At 43.6% G+C, this 26,042-nt stretch overlaps 1 protein-coding gene across 3 annotated transcripts in view; it reads right to left on the bottom strand.

The window, feature by feature from the left end:
• The window catches only part of ANXA4 (annexin A4), an 81,334-nt gene that overhangs the window by 36,636 nt on the left and 18,656 nt on the right, over window positions 1-26,042 (bottom strand). For all 3 annotated transcript variants that reach the window (XM_055540542.1, XM_055540544.1, XM_055540543.1), the window contains exons 2-3: window positions 16,854-16,906; window positions 3,422-3,509 (exon numbers count right to left, since the gene is read on the bottom strand). In XM_055540542.1, the coding sequence (XP_055396517.1) occupies window positions 3,422-3,509; window positions 16,854-16,856 (91 nt within the window). In that variant the 5' untranslated portion in view covers window positions 16,857-16,906. The remainder of the gene's footprint in view (window positions 1-3,421; window positions 3,510-16,853; window positions 16,907-26,042) is intronic.

Genomic DNA, 26,042 nt, shown 5'->3' with positions numbered 1-26,042 from the left:
GGTGTAGAGAGGAAGCTATAGAATTTTAAGTTTACATACCTTAGGAATCTATTCTCTGTTCTTTTTTTTTTTTTTTAAAGAGGATAATAGATACAACCTCAGATATGCAGAGGATACCACCCTTATGGCAGAAAGTGAAGAACAACTTAAGAGCCTCTTGATGAAAGTGAAAGAGGAGAGTGAAAAAGTTGGCTTAAAACTCAACATTCAGACAACTAAGATCATGGCATCTGGTTCCATTACTTCACGGCAAATGAGGAAACAATGGAAACAATGACAGACTTTACTTTTGGGGGTTCCAAAATCACTGCAGATGGTGATTGTAGCCATGAAATTATGATCAACCTAGACAGCATATTAAAAAGCAGAGACATTACTTTGCCAACAAAGGTCCATCTAGTCAACACTATGGTTTTTCCAGTAGTCATGTATGGATGTGAGAGTTGGACTATAAAGAAACCTGAGCGCCGAAGAATTGATGCTTTTGAACTATGGTGTTGGAGAAGACTCTTGAGAGTCCCTTGGATTGCAAGGAGAGCAAACCAGTCAATCCTAAAGGAAATCAGTCCTGAATATTCATTGGAAGGACTGATGCTGAAGCTGAAACTCTAATACTTTGGGTCACCTGGTGAGAAGAACTGATTCACTGGAAAAGACCCTGATGCTGTGAAAGACTGAAGGCGGGAGGGGAAGGGGATGACAGAGGATAGATGGTTGGATGGCATCACTGACTTGATGGACATGAGTTTGAGTAAGCTCTGGGAGTTGGTGATGGACAGGGAAGCCTGGTGTGCTGCAGTCCATGGGGTCACAAAGAGTCAGTCATGACTGAGCAACTGAACTGAACTGAATAGATACAACCATCCCTTTTCCAGAACTCTCTTTCAGCTGAGGGGAGAAGGTTCATCACCTTTTGCTTTTTTACCCCATTTCTGTGAAAGGCACTACCCTTCTGGTCTGTTAGACTTGAATCCTCAAAATAGCTTTGATTATTTAAACTGCTCTCTTCCTTCACATTCAGAGTTCTTGAATATGCAAAATCTAGCTCTAAAATCCTTTTTGCATCTGTCCCCTCTTTTTAATCCCTACCAGGACCACTCCAGTTCAGGATTTCTTCTTAGATAACTATAAAGTTTACCACTAGTAGTCTTACCTCCTAATCAGTCTTTCCAGAGTCCTGCCAGATTCATTTTCCTAAAAGGACAAACTCTCACAGTGTCTTTCCTCTGCTTAGGATACATGATGGCTCCCCACCATCTGCTGGATTTAGTACCAGCTCTGGAGTCTGGCCTTTGGGACCCTCAATAGCACCCCATTCACTATTGTAAATATCCACATAACCCAGGTCTCCGGCATTGCAGGCAGAGGCTTTAACCTCTGAGCCACCAGGGCAGACCCCACATAAAAGCATACAGGCAGCCAAATCCAGAGACTTTGCTCTTGAATTCCTGTACTTGACCCGACTATACTGTACTCTGTTCTCCTAACCTCCTTACCATACCAACCTATGGGTTATTGTCTCCCTAACCCCCTCCATCTAGCATCCTGATTCTGGCATTTGTTGTTTGCTGGGCTATGCCTCTGGGTCAGCCTCCATGTCAGCAGTACCCTAGGACCCCTCTATGGCTCCTGCTTTCCCAGAAGTCTCCTAATCAGACAACACCTACTTTGCCAGTACATTTCTGCCACAAGCCATGTATTTATCTTGACTCCCTGAGGCCTCAGCTAAAATGCAAAACAAGGCGATGCTCACTTTCATCCCATGCTTTGCTCATGCAGCTCCATTCACCTGAAACACATTCTCTCTTGTCTATTTATCAAATAAACTCATCTCCCAAGGCCCATCTCAATTTCTATAACCTCCAAGAAGTTTTGCCTGATGCCCCTAAATGAAATGTGATCCCTCTGACTCCTAATGGGATCTTGTGCCCCTCCATCCCTATCATATTACTAACTGATTGTATTTCCATGAATGCCTTTACCGCCTAGCATCCCTGGATGATTGGACCACAGGATTAGGTTTATGGTCCTTGTCTCCTGACTGTCTTTCTTGCATTGGCCCACACAGCAGGCACTGGAAACGGTTGGTGGTATCGAATGCCTCCTGACTCTGAAAATTCCGAATGCCATGTGGTCTATGTTCCAAATTACAGTGCTCTTGCTATCCACCAAAGAATTAGGATGCACCTGAAAAACGAGTAGGCCAAGTACTTTTTCCATTTTATTTATGAAAAAGGGAAAATGAGAAGATAGATTCAAAGCAATGTCCTATTCAGAGGTAGGCAGCAGGATAGTACAGCGGCTTAAGCTCCAGTTCCAGAGTCAGAATGCCTGGACTTGCCTAGGATCCTGACTTTAACAAACACATCCTGCCCCAGAGACCTTGGGCAAGTTAGCTGATCTCACTAAACCTGAACTTTCTCATTAGTAAAACAAGCTGCTGTCAGAATTAAAACATAATCTATGCAACACATCGTGCCTGACACATAGTAGACCTTAATAATGGTTATTGTTGCTGCTAGTAGTATTGGGCCTGAGCAAGATGAATTCTGTGTGGATAGAAAAACTGGGAAATAACGCCTCATGGTCAAACGTCTTTAGCCAAATCTCAAGGAGATTTTAAATAGCAGGTATGAAACAGAGAGCACTTCTCTGGCCAAATGTCCACTCAGGCAAGTCTGGAGGGAGGGTCTAGGTCAGTGGAACCTGCAGTGCCGGGCATGGCTATGTCCACCCAGAAGGAGGCCTTGGCCCTAGGGAGCTCCCAGAGGTGGGTGCACTGGAAGACAAGCCCTTCTGGTCACATACACACAACCTTCTCACATGAAGTCCTACACACTGCCCGGGGGCACTGTCCCAGCCACGCCTGTCACAGGAGCAAAGAAGCCCAGGGCCTGACTCAAGGGAAAGAACGTGGACTTAGAGCTGGCAGGCCCCAGCTTAAGAAGGGCTCTTTGTGCGTGACTCAAGGTTCAGCTCCACTTACTCTGTATCTTATCACATAACTTATCTGAGTCTCAGATTCCCGTCTATAAAATGGGGAAAGAATAACAACTGCACCAGCTGCTCTCATTGTATCACGGGATTATTGTATCTACCCATTCACATAATATTCGTCAAAATGCTTTGTTAACCTTCTGGCACAACATCCATGCCTGGGTTAACTAGAAGACAAATACATTTCTCAAATTTGATAGATTTATAATGCTGGAATGAAATTAACTGGGGAAGTCCAGAATGAGTTCATCACATTTAAAAGTCTATAGTAAAAGCCCTCTCTTCCAGTTTGTCTTGAAAAGTCACCTTGTCCCCACTGTGTTTTCTTAGAGTGAGACATACATTTGCTTGTGGACACAACGCCCTCTGGGCGACTCTGGGATGTGGGACACACAGGGGATGTTCACCGCCAGTGGACACTTACCAAGCCCTTTCATGGCCTTCCTCAGGGTCTGGGCATCTTCGGCAGCGCTGAAGCCTGAAGCGGCTTTGACAGTGCCTCCCTTGGCTGCCTGAGTGCACAAAGAAAGACAGAAAGATGTGACCAAGAGGCGCCTTCCTACCAGCACGGTGGCATCTCGCACGACAAATGCTGAGCACCCACCAAGGCCAGACACTTGTCCAGGGGCGGGGACACAGCAGTGACTGGGAGAGATGAGGCTCTTGTTCCCTTGCAGCTGATGTTCAAGTTCGGCCAGAGGTAGACAGTAAAGAAGCCAATAACTAAATATTCCACCAGGCAGCCCGAGATGAAAGGGGCTACAGCGCAGAGAGAGGTCGTGAGGGGCTGCCCTGAGGAGTGGCGTTCAGGCTGAGGTCTGAGTGACAGGAAGCAGCTGACTATGCAAAGATCCGGGGGAAAGTGTCGCAGGCAGAGGTAACAGCTGAGGCCCTGAGCTGGAGCTGGCTTCTGACGGAGGAGTGGAAGAGAGGCCAGTGGGACTCGAGCTGGAGGGCAAGCTGGGGAGGGGTAAGATAAGTGACACCATTACCTTTGAAGTAATCTTGTCTCCCCAGAAAGTGGGAAATCAAACCTGAATCTAATCAAGCCTCTTGGGTCAAACACCAATTTATGATCAAGAAGAGGAGAAGGAAAATGTTGGCCCACACAACAGGGCTGACATTAGCACAATCCAGACTATGAGCAACACTACTTGATGAATGCTCTAGGTTCTTTAACAAACAAATTGCAAGAAGAATTAGAAAAGAGAGAAATGGAGGGGAAATATAACTTGAAAGAGATTAAAAATGCACTTCAATAATAACGGGTAAACCTTATTGGGACCCTGAATCAAATAGTAAAAAAAAAAAAAAAAAAGACATTTATGAGGTAATTGGACAATTTTTTTAAAGTAGGCTGGATGCTTTTATATTATTTGCCTACTTGAATTTGTTCCTTTTTCATAACGGCATTTAGGGTATCAAATTTAGGCCACTTTGTTCCTTTTCCAAGAAAGGGAGGGAAATAGATACCACCTTACATAAAAGTGGGGTGATGAATGTAGAGGGGTAGTTGGTTCCAGAGGCTTGCATTCCAACGCTACCAATTACACGTAACAGAACATGCTGCTGCTGCTGTTCAGTTGCTCAGTTGTGTTCGACTCTTTGTGACCCCATGGACCATAGCTCACCAGGCTCCTCTGTCCGAGGGATTTCCCAGGCAAGAACACTGGAGTGGATTGCCATTTCCTTCTCTAGGGAATTTCCCTGACCCAGGGATTGAACCCATGTCTCCTGCACTGGCAGGAAGATCCTTTACCACTGAGCCACCTGGGAAGCCCTGAACATGGACTTGATATTTGATGCCATTAAGCAATTAATGTTAACATTTTTAGGTGTGATAATGTCTTTGTGCTTATATTTTATTTTTTTAGGAGTCGAATCTTATACACATTGAAAGAGTTTACAGATGAGAGGATAAGATGATTGGAATTTGCTTCAAAATTACAGGTTGGGGGAAGTGGAGACACAGAAGAAACAGGTTGACCATGAATGAATAGTAATAATAATATACTATTATTAATTATATGAGTTATGATTATATAATAATTGTTGACCATGAGTTAATAATAATTATAGGTACAAAAGGGTTCTTTTTATTATTCAATCTGCTTTTGTATGTGTTTACACTTTTCCATAATAAAATAAGAGACATGACGAGGGCAGAATGAGAGTCTTCACAAGCTGGTGAGAAATGAAAGGTGTTAGTGGCTCAGTAGTGTCTAACTCTTTGCGACCCCACGGACGGTAGCCCACCAGGTTCCTCTGTCCATGGGATTTTCCAGACAAGAATACTGGAGTGGGTTGCCATTTCCTTCTCCAGGGGATCTTCCTGACCCAGGGATTAAACCCGGGTGTCCCGCACTGCAGGTAGACTCTACCATCTGAGCTTCCAGGGGAGCACAAAAGTCAGTGAGGATTTTCTATTTTATTCTAAATGTGTTATGAGCCACTGGCAGGTCTTTAGCAAAGGGATGGAGGAGATTATCTGATTTATATATTTAAAAGATCACTTGGGCTACTGTATGGAGATACAGAGACCAGTTGAGAATCTGGGCCAAGATCCAGGGATATGATGGTAAACGAGGGTGAGATAGCAAAAATGGACACAGAAAGACTCAGCACATGTTTTGGAGGAAAGGAGGCAGAACTTGCTGATGGACCGATGTGGGAGGTGAGGAAAGAAAAGAAGCAAATGTAACTCTAAATCATTTCCTTAAGCAGCCAAGTAGAGAGTGGTATCATTTACGCAGATGGGGAAAGCTGGAGACTACCAGATTTGAGATGGCAGTGAGGAGAGGGATTTAGAAATTCTATTTTCAAAACGTTAAGTTTGGGATGTTTGTTAAACATCCAAATGGAGTCTAGAATGGCTGGTTGTACAACGTGCATCTAGAGAGCAAGTCTCCAGTTATACATTTAGGACATATCAGCGTTTGGATGGTAGCAGACAAAATGACCTGGGGAGAAACTGAAGAACAGGGGTCCTATGACAAGCCTAGACCTCTCTAGCAGCAGTGTTAGCAGAGAAGGACCCAAATGGATGGCCAAGAAGGACTTGCCCTTGAGGGGCCAATAAAAGGAAAACCAGGACTGTGTGTTGTCCAGAGGCTGAGGAAGGAGGGAGAGGTCAGTGCCTGCTAAGGTAGGTGTGGGCAGAGGGTACAGAAACAATGGTCAGATCTGCGAACATGGAAGGTCCTGGTGACCCTGACAAGAGCTTCAGCAGTGGAATGGAGGAGACAGAAGCCTGACGGAGTGGCAGAGGGAAGGAGGGGGCATCATGAGGAGGAGATAGCAGCTCTAGATACTGAAGGTGAGGATTAGCATCACCAGAAATCATCATGCCTTAAAGTGAGACACACTCTGATGTGTAAGAGGGATAAAAAGTTAGTAGAGACTAGTAGATTCTGCAAATACATACTAAAAACTAAAAATGTCAACAAGAAAAACATGGGTTAGTGACCAGTAGGAACCATTTAATTGAATTCTGACTTAGAGATAATGTACTGATTAAGATCAAGGTGCCCTGAGTATTTCTAATGTATTTACTAAATTATTAATGCTATTTTTAAATTGATGTTATTTATAAGGGCTTCTGGAGAAGGCAATGGCACCCCACTCCAGCTCTCTTGCCTGGAAAATCCCATGGACGGAGGGGCCTGGTGGGCCACAGTCCATGGGGTCGCTAAGAGTCGGACACGACTGAGTGACTTCATTTTCACTGTTCACTTTCATGCATTGGAGAAGGAAATGGCAACCCACTCCAGTGTTCTTGCCTGGAGAATCCCAGGTACGGGGGGGCCTAATGGGCTGCTGTCTATGGGGTCGCACAGAGTTGGACACGACTGAAGCGACTGAGCAGCAGCATAAGGGCTTCCCAGATGGCACTAGTGGTAAAGACCTTGCCTACCTACCAATGCAGGAGACAGACGCAGGTTCAATCCCTAGGTTGGGAAGATTCCCTGGAGGAGGAAATGGCAAGCCACTCAGTATTCTTGCCTGGGGAATCTCACAGGAAAGCCTGGTGGGCTACAGTCCATGGGGGTTGCAAAGGGTCAGACATGACTGAAGTGACTTAGCATAATGTATGTGAGGTGGCATAGAGAAATACATATTATTCAATATAAAATAGATGAAAAAAATTAGTGAATGAACAAAGCATAGGAAATTACGGTAACCTGAGTTCAATTCAGTCACTCAGTCATGTCCAACTCTTTGTGACCCCAGGGACCGTAGCACGCCCAGCTTCCCTGTCCATCACCAACTCTCGGAGCTTGCTCAAACTCATGTCCATCGAATCAGTGATCCCATCCAACCATCTCATCCTCTATTGTCCCCTTCTCCTCCTGCCCTCAATCTTTCCCAGCATCAGGGTCTTTTCAAATGAGTCAGCTCTTCAAATAAGGTGGCCAAAGTATTGGAGTTTCAGCTTCAGCATCAGTCCTTCCAATGAATATTCAGGACTGATTTCCTTTAGGATGGACTGGTTTGATCTCCTTGCAGTCCAAGGGACTCTCAAGAGTCTTCTCTAACACCACAGTTCAAAAGCATCAATTTTTTAGTGCTCAGCTTTCTTTATAGTCCAACTCTCACATCCATACATGACTACTGGAGAAACCATAGCTTTGACTGGATGGACCTTTGTTGGCAAAGTAATGTCTCTGTTTCTTAATATGCTGTCTAGGTTTGTCATAGCTTTTCTTCTAAGAAGCAAACATCTTTTAATTTCATGGCTGCAGTCACCATCTGCAGTGATTTTGGAACCCCAAAAAATAAAGTCTGTCACTGTTTCCACTGTTTCCCCATCTATTTGCTATGAAGTGATGGGACCAGATGCCATGATCTTAGTTTTCTGAATGTTGAGTTTTAAGCCAACTTTTTCACTCTCCTCTTTCACTTTCAACAAAATGCTCTTAAGTTCTTCTTTGCTTTCTGCAATAAATGTGGTATCATCTGCGTATCTGAGGTGATTGATATTTCTTCCGGCAATCTTGATTCCAGCTTGTGCTTCATCCAGCCCAGCGTTTCTCATGATGTACTCTGCATATAAGTTAAATAAGCAGGGTGACAATATACAGCCTTGACGTACTCCTTTTCAGATTTGGAACCAGTCTGTTGTTCCATGTCCAGTTCTAACTGTTGCTTCCTGACCTGCATACAAATTTCTCAACAGGCAGATCAGGTGGTTTGGTATTCCCATCTCTTTCAGAATTTTCCCCAGTTTATTGTGATCCACACACTCAAAGGCTTTGACATAATCAATAAAGCAGAAATAGATGTTTTTCTGGAACTCTCTTGCTTTTTCAATGACCCAACAGACGTTGGCAAGTTGATCTCTGGTTCCTCTGCCTTTTCTTAATCCAGTTTGAACATCTGGAAGTTCACGGTTCATGTACTGTTGAAACCTGGCTTGGAGAATTTTGAGCATTACTTTGCTAGCTTGTGAGATGAGTGCAATTGTGCAGCAGTTTGAGCATTCTTTGGCATTGCCTTTCTTTGGTATTGGAATGAAAGCTGACCTTTTCCAGTCCTGTGGCCACTACTGAGTTTTCCAAATTTGCTGGCATGTTGAGTGCAACACTTTCACAGCATCATCTTTCAGGATTTGAAATAGCTCAACTGGAATTCCATCACCTCCACTAGCTTTGTTCGGAGTGATGCTTCCTAAGGCCCACTTGACTTTGCATTCCAAGATATCTGACTCCAGGTGAGTGATCACACAATCGTGTATCTGGGTCATAAAGATCTTTTTTGTATAGTTCTTCTGTGTCTTCTTGCCACCTCTTCTTAATATCTTCTGCTTCTGTTAGGTCCATACCATTTCTGTCCTTTATTGTGCCTATCTTTGCAAGAAATGTTTCCTTGGTATCTCTAATTTTCTTGAAGAGATCTTTAGTCTTTCCCATTCTGTTGTTTCCCTCTGTTTCTTTGCAATGATCACTGAGGAAGGTTTTCTTATCTCTCCTTGCTGTTCTTTGGAATTCAGCATTCAGATGGATATATCTTTCTTTTTCTCCCTTGAGTTTCACTTTTCTTCTTTTCATAGCTATTTGTAAGGCCTCCTCAGACAACTATTTTGCCTTTTTGCATTGCTTTTTCTTGGGGATGGTTTTGATCCCTGCTTCCTGTACAATGTCACGAACCTCTGTCCATAATTCTTCTGGCACTCTGTCTATCAGATCTAATCCCTTGAATCTATTTGTCACTTCCACTATATAATCGTAAGGGATTTGATTTAGGTCATACCAAAATGGCCTAGTGGTTCATGATCTGAGCCACAGTCAGCTCCCGGTCTTGTTTTTGCTGATTGTATAGAGCTTCTCCATCTTTGGCTGCAAAGAATATAATCAATCTGGTTTCGGTATTGACTATCTGCTGACTTCCATGTGTACAGTCTTCTCTTGTGTTGTTGGAAAAGAGTGTTTGCTATGACCAGTGCATTCTCTTGGCAAAACTCTATTAGCCTTTGCCCTGCTTAATTCTGTACTCCAAGGCCAAATTTGCCTGTTACTCCATGTATCTCTTGATTTCCTACTTTTGCATCCCAGTCCCCTATAAATGAAAAGGATATCTTTTTTGGGTGTTAGTTCTAGAAGGTCTTGTAGGTCTTCACAGAACCGTTCAACTTCAGCTTCTTCAGCAATTCTGGTTGGGGCATAGACTTGGATTACTGTGATATCAAATGGTTTGCCTTAGGAACGAACAAAGATCATTCTGCCGCTTTTGAGACTGCATCCAAGTACTGCATTTCAGACTCTTCTGTTGACTATGATGGGTACTCCACTTCTTCTAAGGGATTCTTGCCCACAGTAGTAGATGTAATGGTCGTCTAAGTCAAATTCACCCATTCCAGTCCATTTTAGTTCCCTGATTCCTAAAATGCCGATGTTCACTCTTGCCATCTCCTGTTTGACCACTTCCAATTTGCCTTGATTCATGGACCTAACATTCCAGGTTCCTATGCAATATTGCTCTCTACAGCATCGGACTTTATCTCCATCACCAGTCACATCCACAACTGGGTGTTGTTTTTGCTTTGGCTCTGTCTCTTTATTCTTTCTGGAGTTATTTCTCCACTGATCTCCAGTAGCATACTGGGCACCTACTGACCTGGCGAGTTCATCTTTCAGTGTCCTATCTTTATGCCTTTTCATACTGTTCATGGGGTTCTCAAGACAAGAATACTGAAGTGGTTTGCCATTCCTTCTCCAGTGGACCACATTTTGTCAGAACTCTTCAGCATGACCCGTCTGTCTTGGATGGCCCTACACACAGCATGGGTCAAACTTTCATTGAGTTAGACAAGACTGTGGTCCATGTGATCAGATTGGTTAGTTTTCTGTGATTGCAGTTTCCATTATGTCTGCCCTCTGATGGATAAGAGGCTTATGGAAGCTTCCTGATGGGAGAGACTAAGGGGGAAACTGAGTCTTGTTCTGATGGGCAGGGCCATGCTCAGTAAATCTTTAATCCAATTTTCTGTTGATGGGTGGGGCTGTGTTCCCACCCTGTTGTTTGACCTGAGGCCAAACTATGGTAGAGGTAATGAAGATAATGGCGACCTCCTTCAGAAGGTCCCATGCATGTACTGCTGAACTCAGTGCCCCCGACCCAGTAGCAGGCCGTAGCTGACCCACACCTCCCCGGAAACTCCTGGACACTCATGGGCAAGTCTGGGTCAGTCTCTTGTGGGGTCACTGCTCCTTTCTCCTGGGTCCTGGTGTGCACAATGTTTTGTTTGTGCCCTCCAAGAGTCTGTTTCCCCAGTTGTGTGTGAGTTCTGGCAGCTCTATGGTGGGGTTAATGGCAACCTCCTCCAAGAGGGCTTATGCCATACCCATTACAGTAAAGGAGGGGGTAGAAAGGAAATGGAAATAGAGACTTAGGGGTCAGTGTAGTTTTTTGATGTGAGACACAGATTTTTCTGCCTAGAAGCCAAAGCAAGATGGAATTGTAATCAATAAGGAGAACTGCAGTGTCCACGAGAGGAAAAGAGATCATCTGCCCGGGAAACCCTGCTGTTCTTTGTACTGTGTGTGCAAGTGAAAGTCGCTCAGTTGTGTCTGACTCTTTGAGACCCCATGGAATAGTCCCTGGAATTCTTTAGCCCAGAATACTGGAGTGGGTAGCTGTTCCCCTCTCCAGGGGATCTCCTCAACCCAGGGATCGAACCCAGGTCTTCTGCATTGCAGGCAGATTCTTTACTGTCTGAGCCATCAGGAAAGTCCAAGAATACTGGAGTAGGTAGCTTAGCTCTTCTCCAAGGGAACTGCCCCACCCAGGGATCGAACCCAGGTCTTCCGCATTGCAGGTGGATTCTTTACCAGCTGAGTCACCAGGGAAGCCCATGCTGTGTGTAGCGAGAGGCAACCTGAATTAGTGGAGCTCTTCTGGGCTTCCTGATTTAGCAGCAGGAGGAAGAATCAAACTAGCTTTGGTTTTTCATTTATCTTCCCCTCTGTTCACTGACACAAAATATGACTATAACCTGTTAACAATCTGTGCTTTGCTATTCTGAATTCTGTTTTCTTGTCATTGAAACTGGACTAATTAGTCATAGCCAGCACTTCCAAAAATTGTTCTGTGTCGTCCACTTTCCCTTAGTTCATCTGTCAGGTGTGATGTGCATCTGATTTGTGGAGACAGCAGATAGGGGAGGATCTGCCTGATATCCATGGTTCCCAGATGGCAATGGAGTTCAGATTCATCTGGAAACCTTGCTCTGCTCATAATGGATGCTATGTGCTTTTAAGATGCTAAGAGTTCACAAGCTGAGAGTAAGAGATCACCAAGGCTAAATTTAGGGCTGAGGGCATACAGAGGTTTCTTCTGAGTTTTCTGATAATGCCTCTTTTGACAAATGGTAGAATTTACCAAATTACCAGTGGTAGGATGTTATGGTGATAGCACAGAACAGCCTAGGGAGATCACTATGAATTACTGCAAAGGGAGAAGGTTTTACATCTTATATAAGCCTTGACTGAAAGGCACCCCCACAGCCTGGTGTCCATGACTCCAGTAAAATCTCAGATTCATGGAGACAGTCAACTCCATCTCCTCTGCATCACTTGGGGGTCATGAATTCTGTAAAGAGAATCCTAATATTGGGGGAAATTTCACCTGTAGGTCTCTGTGAAGGAGACATGGTGGGCATATTTTGAGAGGTAGTAAGCTTAGTGGGAAGGAGCACAGGCATTGGAGTTGAACAGATCCAGATTGGTATCCTGGCTTCAACGCTTCCTAGCTCTGTAGTCTAGGGGAAGTTTCATTTTTCTCACCTGTATGTTAAGAATAATAACGACACTAATCCACAGGGCTGTTGTAATAATGAAGGAGGATAATATAGCAAAACACTTACTACAAACAGTAAATATGAAACCAAAAACTCAACTTAGTGGCCTGAGTGGCTCTCATCAGTATAATTCAGCATGACCTCAGTAACATTTCTATAATAAATATAATAGTGAGATTCTTATATCTGTTTCTGATAATATCCCTAATGCAAGCCAATGGGGTAATGTCAAAACAAAATCTAGAATAGAGCATTGTACAAGGTGGCAAAAATAATGTAAAATAGATCTAAGGCACTCTTTAATTTGATCCAAGGATGTATACTGGACCTGTAAAGGCATGGAGGATTTTTATACCCATAGGGCAGTTCTTTAGCAAGTCAGACTTGAGCTCTATGAGCTAGTCCACCTTGACTGTGGTCCACGTCAAGCCCATCCAAAGGCTTCAGGTACCAGAGGGTGTGGGTCTTATCTGCTGGAAGACCAGCCTTTCACCTCCTGAATATGGTGAACTTCTAACACTCATCACTTTTCTACACTTGACTGAGAAAAAGAGAAATCAATGAGATTAACTTCCTTGGTCCTATGAAAACAAATAGCTAGAAATCAGATATTGTATCACAATGGATGAACTGTTACTCAGTTATTAAAAGAATCTACCTGCCAATGCAAGGGACATGGGTTCCATCCATCCCTGGTTTTGAAAGATGCCACATGCCATGCGCCACAACTACTGAGCCCATGTGCCAAACTAGTGAAGCCCACACACCCTAGAGTCTGTGCTCCCACAAGAGAAACTACTGCCAAGAGAAGCCTGTGCACCGCAACTAGAGAGTAGCCCCTGCTTGCCACAACTCGAGAAAGCCCGTACAGCAACGCAGAACCTGTGTACCCCAACAAAGACCCAGCATAGCCAAAAAACATACAAAATAAAAATTAAAAACTTCCTTGTGCACTGAATTGCACCCCCCCAAAAAGGTATGTTGAACTCCTAACCCCCAGTACCTCAGAATGTGCCCTTATTTGGAAATAACCGTCATTAAATTAATTACTTAATCAATTATAATAAATTAAATCAAGACGAGGTCCTACTGGTGGACAAGGGTGAGCTGCTAATTCAACATGAATGGTGTCCTTAGAAAACAGCATGTGAAGACAAAGACACTCAGGGAGAAGACACATGGTGACATGTTGTTGACTCCAGTCTCTGCTGAAGAATGCCTAAGATTGCCAGCAAACCACCAGAAGCTAGAAAGAGGCAAGGAAGAATTCCCCTCTGGATTTCAGAGGGACCTTGGCACTGCCAAAACCTTGATTTTGGATTTCCACCCTCCAGAAACGTAAGACAACAAATTTCAATTATTTTAAGCCACCCAGTTTGTGGCTCTTTGTTATGGCAGCCGTATGAAATTAATGCAGGCATATTATCTGTTTTCTTCAACTATCTATCAATAGCAACAAGCAAATTGGTGACTGGCTGTCAAAATTCTAAATGGCCTAGCTCAGCCCTTGACCCCCGCTGGAGACAGCTTTCTGAGTTGAATGTTTCACAAGGTTCTTTCGGAATTCCAATATTGAAAGAATTTTGGATGGTATTCAAACACTGCCTTTTAAAGCAAACTGCATTGCTGATGGACACTAAGGAAGGGTTAGTCACTCAGATGTGTCCAACTCTTTGCAATCCCATGGACTATATAGCCTGCCAGGCTCCTCTGGCCATGGAATTCTCCAGGCAAGTACTGGGGTCAGTACCTAGTATGGGATTAAAATTAATATCTAACAAGATGAACTGATACAAAGGAGGACTATGCAAAGATAGCTTATCTGTGAGCATTCTTAGGGACTCTTTTTTTCAGGAACAAGATAAGCTGGGGAAATTTGTTCCTGTTAGCTCTGAAGTATCCATATTGATTCAATTCCAGGGCATAATGTATCATTTCCTGTTCAGGGAAGGCAGGGGATTCCCCCCAAGGAATGCTCCTCATGGCAACAGGCAAAGGCAACAGAGGATGTTAGGGAAGAATGAGGAAAACAAATAGCTAGAAATCAGTGTTGTATCACAATCGATGAACTGGTACTCAGTTATTAAAAAAATAAGATGATAAATGTCAAAAGATTGGAACATGATACAAAGAAATATGTAGCAGTGAAAAGGAATGGAGGAACAAACTGCTGATACAGCACCATGGGTGGACTGCAAAAAATACAATGCTCATAAACAAGGAGTAGACGCTCTGTGATTCCATTTACAGGGTCTTCTAGGACAGGCAAAACTAATCTATGATGAAATCAATCAGATCAGTGATTGCATTTCCGGAATGGAGTGGAGAACAGGGAGGAGACTGATCTGGAAGGGGCATGAAGGAACTTCCTGAAGTGAGGAAATGTTCTATCTTAAGAAGAGGGCAGATACACGGTACATTTGTCAAAACTCATCTACCAGTAACCATAAAAGCTATGCATTTCACTATATGTAAATTATACCTTTGAAAATTTTTTGTAGATATATGAAAACATGGCTTTTAAAACATGCTTTCCTTTTAGAAATGGATCATATGGTCATTGTAGAGATTTGGAAAAAAACTTTTTTAAATTAAGAAGAAAATCTGAGTGGGAAGGGGAGGATAAATTATGAGGTTGGATTTAACATATTCACACCACTATGTATAAAACAGATAACCAACAAAGACCTATTGCATAGCACAGGGAACTCTACTCAATATTATATAATAACCTATAAGGGAAAAGAATATATATATATCTGAATAGCTGTGCTGTATACCTGAAACCTACATGACATTGTAAATCAGCTATGCTTCAATAAAATTTTTTAAAAGAATTAAGAAGAAAATCAAAACACCCATAACTCCACTATAGAGAGTAAATAATTTTAATATAAGATGTAATATAAATATGTGTTAGCATAGCAAAGGTTAGAGTGAATACACTAACTCTTCTTTATGTTCTTATTACTACTATTTCAAAACCACTATCAAATGAGTAGGATCTAAAACTAAAATGATGGAAAATAATAGGGAATTACAATACTTTGATTATATCAAATGGTTTTCCTTTCCTTTAAAGATATACTTTATCTGTCCAATAAATAATAGTCATAATGGGAAAACAGGTTCTAAAAAGAAAAACGAGAGCAACTGAGGCAGTTTTCCTCACTGGAAAGCCCATGAAAGGATCACTTGGTTATAGTCTTCAGGGCTGAGAGCTTGCTCAGAACAGGAAGAGCAACTCATTAATTTTGAGTCCCCAGAGCCAAATACCACGCACAAAGTAGGGACACCATAAACATGTCTGAATAAATGTTGTACATGTCCAGGGAGAACCCATCAAGAACAAATAGATTTTAAATGAAAGCATAAGAGAGATTTGCTGCAGACATGAGTAAGCCTTTGACTGTCAGGGATGATGAAGAAAATTTTAAAATATCTAACAAAAAAAATGCTAAACGTATATTACTATTTGTTCAGTATAGTTTACACCTCCATTTTCCTAAAGGAAGGCATCTAGAGCTGGCAGAATGTCCAGCTCCTCTCTGGGTATAAGATTCTACTTCTATTATTTCTTCCCAGAAGACCAGGGATTAAGCATCACCTGCCCATTCACTTCTCATTTCTCATTCTCCTCATTTGGGCAGGAGAAGGAGAGCAGGTGGCCAGCCTCAGGTAGGGCCATATTTGCAGCTGAATGGCTCAGCTTCCACATAAGCAGGGAGCTTTATGGAACCCTCAAAGGGATCCAATTCCCTGCCTGTCCCAGAGATCAGATAACGAAGCTCAGAGGAGTCCAGCCACAGCTAGCAGCAGGAAGTGGATGAGAAGCTGCTGCTGCTACTGCTGCTAAGTCGCTTCAGTCGCGTCCGACTCTGCGACCCCATAGGCGGCAGCCCACCAGGCTCCTCTGTCCATGGGATTCTCCAGGCAAGAACACTGGAGTGGGTTGCCATTTCCTCCTCCAATGCATTAAAGTGAAGTCAAAGTGAAGTCGCTCAGTCATGTCCGACTCATAGCGACCCCATGGACTGCAGCCTACCAGGCTCCTCTGTCCATGGGATTTTCCAGGCAAGAGTACTGGAGTGGGGTGCCATTGCCTTCTCCAGGATGAAGCTAAGATGAGCTTAAAAAGATAAGGTAACACCCAAAGTGGACGGCAGTCATCTGCTGGGAAATGCAGTGGGATTTTGGATTTTTCCTTTTTATTTCCCTACAGTTTCTACAACGAACACATCATGCTTCTGCAGAAAGAAATAAGTTGTTTCTGCATTTCAAGATGTTAGAAGGATTCAAAGGAGTCCCTCTTTGAGTTAATTTTCAGGGTTAGGAGACTCACCAGCCCTGAAAGAGTGTTTCACCAGTGTTTCAGGTGACTCACCAGCCCTGAAATGGTGTTTTTGAAAAAAAAAAAAAAAAAAAGAAACTACCTTTCCATTTCCTCCTCCCTCCCCTCTGTTGAGCAAACAACCTTTGTATAAGACAGCAGGCCCTGATTACACATCCTGTACCTGTCTGGGGCTGGCACCAGGGAGGGTGAAGCCCATCCCCAACTTACCATGACTATGGCGCTATGTCAGGGTCACGGTTCGGTCAGTCAAGCAGAAGTTCCTATGTGATAAAAGCAGAGGGGATGAGAGAACTGTCATTAAAATCATTAATCAAGATAACTCACAGTTTGCACAAAGTTAAGCCACAGGGAAATAACACCCAATTTCATCAAAAGGGCAGCTATTGATTAGCTAAAGAGACAAGAACCAAGCTAATCATTAAAGAGAAACTGTTCTAAGAGGCAAGTGAATTATGCCAAACAGTCTCCTAGCTGCTCTTCTGCTTGGAGATAACACATTACAGAAATGAGCCCTCTTGCTTAGTTAGGGTGAGTTACATTACTTGAACTCAAGCCAAGCCTAGATTCTAAACTGGAAGTGTTAGTGGATCAGAAGAGGTGCCTCTTGGCGACAAAAGATAATCTGACTACATCAGGGGAAAAGTGCTGCACTCCAGCCTTTACCCTGAATGAATTGTGTGTGTATGTGTGTGTGCGCGCCTTTGTATAAGATAACAGGCCACTGGCCCAACTCACATTAGACCTTTCTTTTTCCCAATGGCCACTGTCACTGCCACCATCTCAGGACTTAAAAGAGCTTCTCCCCTTTAAGCTGCAGCCTTACACACTTTGCCCTCAGTTCTTCAGCACCTCCTCCATTAGGAAGCCTTGAGCCATCACACATGTATGCAGTCATTTAGAATGCAAAAAATGTCTTTATTGTAGAGCAGCCTCTGAGGGGTCCACTGGCTTCCTGTTTTCACATTCAGGTCCTACAGAAAAGGCTCCTTTTCTGAGCATTTAGTAAGATCCTTGAACTCAAAGAATTATCCCAGAACCAGAAGCATGGGCATCGCCTATGAGCTCTTTAAAATGCAGAATCCCAGGTCCCCACTCCAGACCTACTGCAAGAATCTGCATTTTAACAAGATTCCCAGAATATCCTTCTGCACAGCGGTTTGAAAGTCACTGGCCTAGATAACCCTGTCAGGTTGTTGTTATTGTTTAGTCACTAAGTTGTGTCCGATTCTTTGCAACCCCATGGACTGTAGCCCGCCAGGCTCCTCTGGCTATGGGATTTCCCAGGCAAGAATACTGGAGTGGTTTGCCATTTTCTTCTCCAGGGGAATTTTCCTGACGCAGGGATTGAACACACACCTCCTACACTGGCAGGTGGATTCTTTACTGCTCAGCCACCAGGGAAGCCCAATCCTACCAGGGAGCCTTGTTCTATCATTCCCCCAGAGTAACTGCATCCTTCTTGGCCAACTTTATCACCAACTGAGTCCTGTTGAGCCACAGTTGCTCTTCATCTTCCACTTTCTGAGGCTCAGCTTCGACTTCCTTGTTTCCTATCACTCACTGCAGACTCATCCCATTTGACCTGGGGGTCAATCCCTTCCTGCGGGAAATGTCAACTGGCTCTGAGGCACAGATTGAGCAAAGGTGAAGAGGTGGGGATGAGCCGTGGCTTCAGGGCGAGGCTGCTGGAGCAGAGGGCTCCTTCCAGGGAAAGCTCAGAGTTATGGGTGGAAAAGCAGGCAGAGAATTGATTATCAAGGGCCTTGTATGTCCATCTGAGGAGTTTGACTTATAATGTAGGCAGTGGATAAACAGTGAAAGGGTTGGGTTTTGCAGAGAAATAAAGTAAAACAAAACATACTTTAGCAAGTTACTATACTACAGGGTAGACTAGAGTCAAAGCCAAGGAGTCAGGAAGGCTTGAGATACTATTAATAGTACAGGAACAAAGATCTGTACTAAAAAAGGCAAAGATCTGGGCAGATGTGGACCCTGGGATAGGATTTACACATTACTTTTTTGGAAGGAAGACGTTACTGGATTTAGTGGCTCCTGAATTATCTGAATTTATACATTCAATCACTAAATATTCGTAACACACCTCTATATCTCAGTCATTGTTTTCATTGATAGAGATAATATGGTGAATAAGACAAGGAACCTGCCTTCAAGGAGCTTACCTTGTTTCAGGAAAGACTGACAACAAATAAAGAGATGACTACATAAGACAATTTGATACCAGTAAGATGAAAATACAATAGGATAATGGTACAGAACAGGGATCAACAAACTTCAGCTCAGGGGCCACATTCTAATTTTAAACAGTCTATCAGCGAGAAACATTTTTAACATTTTCAACAGTGGGCCAGAAATCAAAGGAATTATATTTCATGACACACGAACATTCTATAAAATTCAGATTTCAGTGGTGGTTTGAGCAAAGCCTTCTGGAAATACTGAGAGTCATTATTCAGTGAGCTAGAAATATTTTACCACAGGAAGAAGCTGTGTCCCATTTGAACACAGGGTGCTTTTAGCCAGACAATGTATTTTAAAACTTGGACAGCACACAGAGTAAGTCCATTTATATAAAAACAGCTGTTGTGTATTTATTATTTACTAGTATCAACTGAGTTTCTAAATAGATTTTAGAAACGAATGCAGTCAATGGCACCCTTTGATTCTTTCATTAGATAGCAGATAATACGTGTAAAGTGAACCCACACAAATGCTGACTAGCACAGTGCCTGGCCCCTCAATAATTAGGCAGGAGTAGGGAAGGAATTGGAGAAGGCAATGGCACCCCACTCCAGTACTTTTGCCTGGAAAATCCCATGGACAGAGGAGCCTGGTAGGCTGCAGTCCATGGGGTCGCCAAGAGTCGGACACGACTGAGCGACTTCCCTTTCACTTTTCACTTTCATGCATTGGAGAAGGAAATGGCAACCCACTCCAGTGTTCTTGCCTGGAGAATCCCAGGGATGGGGGAGCCTGGTGGGCTGCCGTCTATGGGGTCGCACAGAGTCAGACATGACTGAAGTGACTTAGCATAGCATAGGGAAGGAATTGAACACACCCGTCCCGCAACACAGAATTGCTGTAGGCCTCTTCTCAATTCCACAGAACCATCAGCCCCCAGAAGATGAAAGGCCCTTTTCCATCTGTAAAAGCTCGCCCACATGTCCACGTACGGAGCCAAGGATTCTTATAGCAAGGGACCCCCAACCTCTGGGATCTAGTGCCTGATGATCCGAGGTGGAGCTGATATAATAATAGAAATAAAGCAAACAGTAAATGTAATGTCCTGGAATCATCCCAAAACCATCGCCACCCGGCCCTGCTTCCAGTCCATGGAAAAACTGTCTTCCATGAAACCAGTCCCTGGTGCCAAAGAGGTTGGGGACAGCTGCTCTAAAGAACCTTTTCTGCCTCAGCCTCCTTGATTCTTTTGCTCTTTCTCTCTGAGGGCCAGCCTACAATCCCATAAGCTGATCAGTATGACCAAGTTCACAGTGACCCAGACTCTGTTGTTGTATACAACTTTGAGGTTCTATAAGCTCCTTTTGCAGCTCAAGGGTCAGGGGAGGGGCAAATTATTAGCAACTGTGCCTCAAACTTTACATCTGGGAAATGCAGACACATTCAGTTTGGGGCATAGCTCAAATGACCTTAAAAGCATCAGGACTCTTCAAGATGGAAAGATGAAGCCTGAAGAGACCATATGTTTGAGATGTCTTTTAAAAAACCAATATGTGGTGGGAAGCTGCATCTTCTTTGTAATATGTGAACTCCTCACCTAGGGCTTCCCCGATGGCTCAGTGGAAAAGAATCTGCCTGCAATGCATGAGACATTGGAGACGTGGGTTCGATCCCTGGGCCAGGAATATCCCCTGGAGGAGGAAATGGCAACCCACTCTAATTCTTGCCTGAAAAATCCCATGGATAGAGAAGCCTAGCAGGCTATAGTCTATGGGGTCACAAAGAATTGGACACGACTGAGCAACTAAACAGAGAGAAACTGACACCTAAGGCTCAGGACAGGGCTCTCGAGGGTTTTAGGACATAGTTTTAGAGCAACTGAAAGAAAGCTGGTAACTCAACATAAGAGACTTATCCCAAGGGAATACATATTCCTTTGCATAAGGGAGTAATATGCTGTAAATTGTTGTTTAGTCACTAAGTCGTGTCCGACTCTGCAACCCCATGGCCTGTAACCCACCAGGCTTTTCTGTCCATGGAATTTTCCAGGCAAGAATACTGGAGTGGGTTTCCCAACCCAGGGATTGAACCCATGCCTCCTGCTCAGCAGGTGGAATCTTTACCACTGAGCCACCTGGGAAGCCTTAAGCTATAAATAAATTCAATCTATTTCAGGTTAAGATTACATGTACTTTCAGGAGTAATTTACAATGAATTCATAAAGAAAAATTAGGTATGTCAAGAACACACCCCTACTGTTTTTCTATAGGATGTTCAGAAGGACAACTATTACACTACTCCACATACTGCCCTATTATATCACTGCCAGAAACTGGCATCCCAGTGCTGACTCAAGCATAAAGTTTCTTAAGTCCTTACAGCAGACTGCAGATGCATGAACAAGGCCCACTCCTGGTAATACTGCAGGAGGCCATGCAGACAGCAGTGTGATACATTCCTCCCCACCCACCCAGACTTTGGACAGCAGGCAAATGAGACTGACTAGTAAAATCAGTAAATAATCATCAAAACAACGATATGCAAACTCATCTAAGGAGGAAGAATGGCTCCCAAGATGAAGCCAGCTGGCCAAAAGCTGTTAGACATATTTAAAGAAAAATTCTGTCCAACAGCAATGCAAGCTCAACCCAAAACCATCACTGAGGTTTACTCTAAAATGTTTATCAAAAGCCTGTCCTCAAGAAAGGCTGGCTTGGCCCCAGGATCAGTCTTCTAGGCGTCAGATATTTCCCCACTGTGAAGATGAATTTTATCCATCTAAAACTCTTCCTCTGATTCCTTGATTGCCAAGGAACCTCTTGACTAGAGTTTGGCTTCCCATGTGGACCTCTCTACAAAGTACTGCAGTATATGGATTTTTCCCTAAGTAATAGTTATATTTCTCAACATAAATAAATAAATTAACCATGTGTGCAAGCATGTGAGTGCCTATGAGTGATAAGCCTATAAATATGAACCTGTCCCTAAGAGGTGAACCCCTTCTGGATGTGCTAACAAATACAATTTCTCTGGTCTTGCCAGACGCGACACCATGGTGAATTCACCCTGTGACCAGATGCTTTCTTTGAGACCCCGGCATAACTTGGCAGTTGTTCTCTGTTCAGATGCACAACATTGACCCAAGACCGGCACTCACCCTTCACTGTGAAGGGGTCTGATGGCCTTGTGACACATTCTTACACTGAATCCTTCTCCTCCCTGGAAGATCACATGTGAGTGACTCATTCACCATTTTTCTTTGGTACATGGTTTCATTTTAAATCCCAGAGGATGACAAATTTAAACTTTTAGTCTGTGGACTTGTGGAGAGTTCAACTGGGCCCCACCCAGGCGCTAAAGGCTTTTCAAAACTGTCTGTGAAATAGGAACATGAAAGCAACTCTTCTCCCTTGGATCTTTGATTCTTCTAAAGTTAAAGGAAATTTTGTTCCCTGGATGGGGTTTTTTATTTTTAAACATTTAATCCAAGCAAAGTGTGTAGGCTAAGCGAAGGCAAAGTTGAAGACTTGCCTGCTAAGCAATTCTTAAACAATCTCTTTCAACCCACCATCTGGCAAGTAACTTATTAACAGTCTTTTGTCCAAATTTTAGCCACTTATTCACAGCACTGTTGGAACAGTAATAATAATTTCAATCCACAAATATTTAAAAAACACATTTTACATATAATTTAAAACATCCCCACTCTTTCTCTACCATTCGTTCCCACATCATGCCCAAGTCTTTTCAAGTTTTCTACTCCAATGATTCCTTTGTCCAAAAGGCAGGGAGAAGGAAGGAAGGACATGTATTAAACACTCCTCTACATGACCTTAATCTACCTAATAACCTTTGGATCCTGACATTATCTCCACTCTACAAACCAGATGGATAATACAATAATGAAAGTTGTTTATGGCGAGTTCTATATTATATTAAGAGATAAGATTAGAAAAATAAAGAGAGTAATGAGAAGGCCTTAAGATTGCTGGGAGAGCTGGCTGGGCCCTGCGCTCTTAGTTAACCATCTGCCCTCCTAAACATCTTTCTACTTCACATTAATACCTCAGTTTCCCCAGGCACAAATCAATGCATATTCTAATAAATTTTATAAATATTTCTCCAGATACTGTTTTCAGTTTTCATAGGATAAAGTTTCAAATTTTCTTAAGTAATTTTCTCTCATTCTCCGAGTGACTCCAAGGGCCACCTGTCGACTAGAGATCTTTGGAATTCTGGTCGGCTGGCTTTTTGATGGTGGAGGTGTTTTTAAATTATTTTGCCTTTTAATTGCAGACAAATTGTTTGGATTCCCCTCCTCCTCACAGGCTAATTAGCATAGAAACAAGAAGCGATGCACCGCTAACACTACTCTCAGTCATGGAACGAATAGGATAGTTTCACTGATGTTTCATCTCAGTCATTCAACAATCATGATCTGAATGCCTGCCCCAGGCCAGGTACCATTCCAGGTACTAAAAGGCAACCTTAATCTCTCCATTACCTTTATATCAAAAATTACCCCATGCCTTGTCTGTTCAAGAGTAGCCTAACAGAAAAAAAATTCTGGTAGTGGTGGGCAAGAACTCTGCTGAACATCCTTCCCGTTGCAAGGACTCTACACCCATTCTGAAGGTTCATCTCCAGCCTTTGGTCTCCTCCTTCTGGTCATGGGGCTCACTCCTCCAAGGGGTAGCCTCTGTCATTGCTCAGTGGCTCAGCATCAGGAAAGCTGGCCTTGTATTCCTTGTTAGATGTACTGGAGTTAAAGGGGCTTTATTTTTAAATAAGTATTTACTGACCATCTAGTTACATTGAGTGCTTAGGCGCTTTATCATGGGCTTCCCTGGTGGCTTAGACTTTACTGTCTAAATCTGCCTGCAATGTGGGAGACCTGGGTTCAATCCCTAGATTGGGAAGATTCCCCTGGAGGACGGCATGGCAACCCACTCCAGTATTCTTGCCTGGAGAATCACCACGCACAGAGGAGCCTGGCATGCTACAGTCCATGGGGTCGCAAAGAGTCAGTCATGACTGAACGACTAAGCACACAGGTGATTTATCAACACTATATTGCTTCCTCTTCTCACTGTCCAGTGAATTGGGCAGGATAACTTAAATTTGAGAAAAGTTAAGCATAATGCCCAAAGTCACTCATGTAGTAGGTGGTAGGAGCTATGTTTTCAGTCACAGCCATTACTCTAGAGACCTTCATGCTGCTGCTGCTACTGCTGCTAAGTCATTTCAGTCGTATCCGACTCTGTGTGACCCCATAGACGGCAGCCCACCAGGCTCCCCCGTCCCTGGGATTCTCCAGGCAAGAGCACTGGAGTGGGTTGCCATTTCCTTCTCCAATGCGTGAAAGTGAAAAGTGAAAGTGAAGTCGCTCAGTCGTGTCCGACTCTTAGCGACCTCATGGACTGCAGCCTACCAGGCTCCTCTGTCCATGGGATTTTCCAGGCAAGAGTACTGGAGTGGGGTGCCATTGCCTTCTCCAGACCTTCATGCTATACCATGCTAAATGCATGTGTCTTTACACACGTGTATAATTATACACTAAGGCAGGTGTCAGTGATAGAAGCTTTTAGGAGTAACAATGGAATCAAAACTTCAAATTGTCATGTCTTTTGCTGAGCTAAATGCTTTCTTTTTCTTTGTATCTTTAACAAGCTGGATGAAAAAAACAAAACAACAACAAAAACACTCCTCCCGGACCTATCTGCTAAACAGTGGACCCCACTTTGGCAGACAGCGCCCAATCAAGAGTGGTGGCTCTTTGAAGAGCATGTTTCTAACCCCACATGCCCCCGCCCTGGTTCAGCCATCCAACCTTTCCAGTGGAAGAACAAGGCAACATGGCTCTGTGACAGTTGTCTCTTGGAGCCAACACATGGCCAGAGTCATGTCATCTCCAGCTGCGAGGTACTCGGTGTTTCCATCCAAACCCCATCCGGGCACATTCTGTGCCCCTCCCTTCCATGACAGGGCCAAGCAGCCTGTATGCAGTTGGATGGGTTCCACCCACAATCGGAAAGTACCCTCGGTGCTGCCGCTTCAGAGACTGACTGATGCATCATGCCATGGAGACAGTCAAAGGCTAGAAATACTGGAACCGTTTGATTATGTTTATCCTAACATCAGCAATGTTTAGACTGTCCAGGGTACCCCAGTAGGGACAGAAAGAAGGGCTGCTAGGAATAACTCTTCCAGCTTATGCTATGAACCGAAAACAGTACGGGCTTTCATTCAAAGTCTAACATGGGGTTTGGCGCAGCTCTGACATGTTTGCTCAAGCCCCAGATGGCAGTTTACTTACGCGATTAGAGGCAGCGCCCCTCCAGGCTTGAAACACAACTATTCTTTTGATCTCTCAGAGTTGATTTTCCCCTAATTCAGATCAAAATGTCTAGTAAACAGCTGAGAGAGCAATTCCCAGGCTGTGCTGTAACTACACAAAGAAAGCAGGAGTAGAAATGGAGTGGAAACGCCTGCCCCAGAAAGAGCTCATTGCCACCACGGTCGGATTGTTAAGAGTAGAGAAGGCTACAGACAGCGCCCAGCCCCACCCTCCCTGGAGACGGGAAACAGCCCTGTCTACACATTAGGTGGCAGACCTGCCTCTGGGTAACATGTGTGATAATAACGTGTGGATTCCTGTTGGGAGCCACGTTAGGCATTACTGACAAAATGGAGGCACGGCCCTAAACCCCCTCCCTTTGATCCGTAGGCACGGACCCGGAATGAAGGAGTTAGGCTTTGTGATTCTGACTTGTTTTTCCCTGTCCTCGGCTGAGTTGACTGAAGAGAATATTTAAGGTGCTTATCGTTTTTGAGAGGAGCAGGAGAAGGCATAAAGCCTTCTGCAGCTGTGCTCAAAGAATAATTCATAAAGTTAATCACTGACATTTGTTCAAGGACTTTTACAAAAAAGTGTTCCAGGGTGAGCACACAGGCCACAGCTTGAGGCCATGGGAGGGATTGCTATCTGAAGCCCATTTGTGAGAAAAGTGTTTATGGCAAAGGAGTTTGCTGAATTTAGGGTTTAGGAATAATTTAAATAGTTAGAAGCTAAATATATAGGATTGCTGTAATGTTAGCATATTCTACTATAGCTTATAGAAACTAGTGACTTTAGAGATATTATTAGCTAGAAGCCCTTTCTAAGAAATAGTGAGCTTAGGGTGCTAGGAGCAAACA

Source organism: Bubalus kerabau, chromosome 11 (genome assembly GCF_029407905.1).
Source record: "Bubalus kerabau isolate K-KA32 ecotype Philippines breed swamp buffalo chromosome 11, PCC_UOA_SB_1v2, whole genome shotgun sequence".
Classification (NCBI taxonomy): Eukaryota; Metazoa; Chordata; class Mammalia; order Artiodactyla; family Bovidae; genus Bubalus; species Bubalus kerabau.
This window is presented reverse-complemented; position numbering and strand designations above follow the sequence as displayed.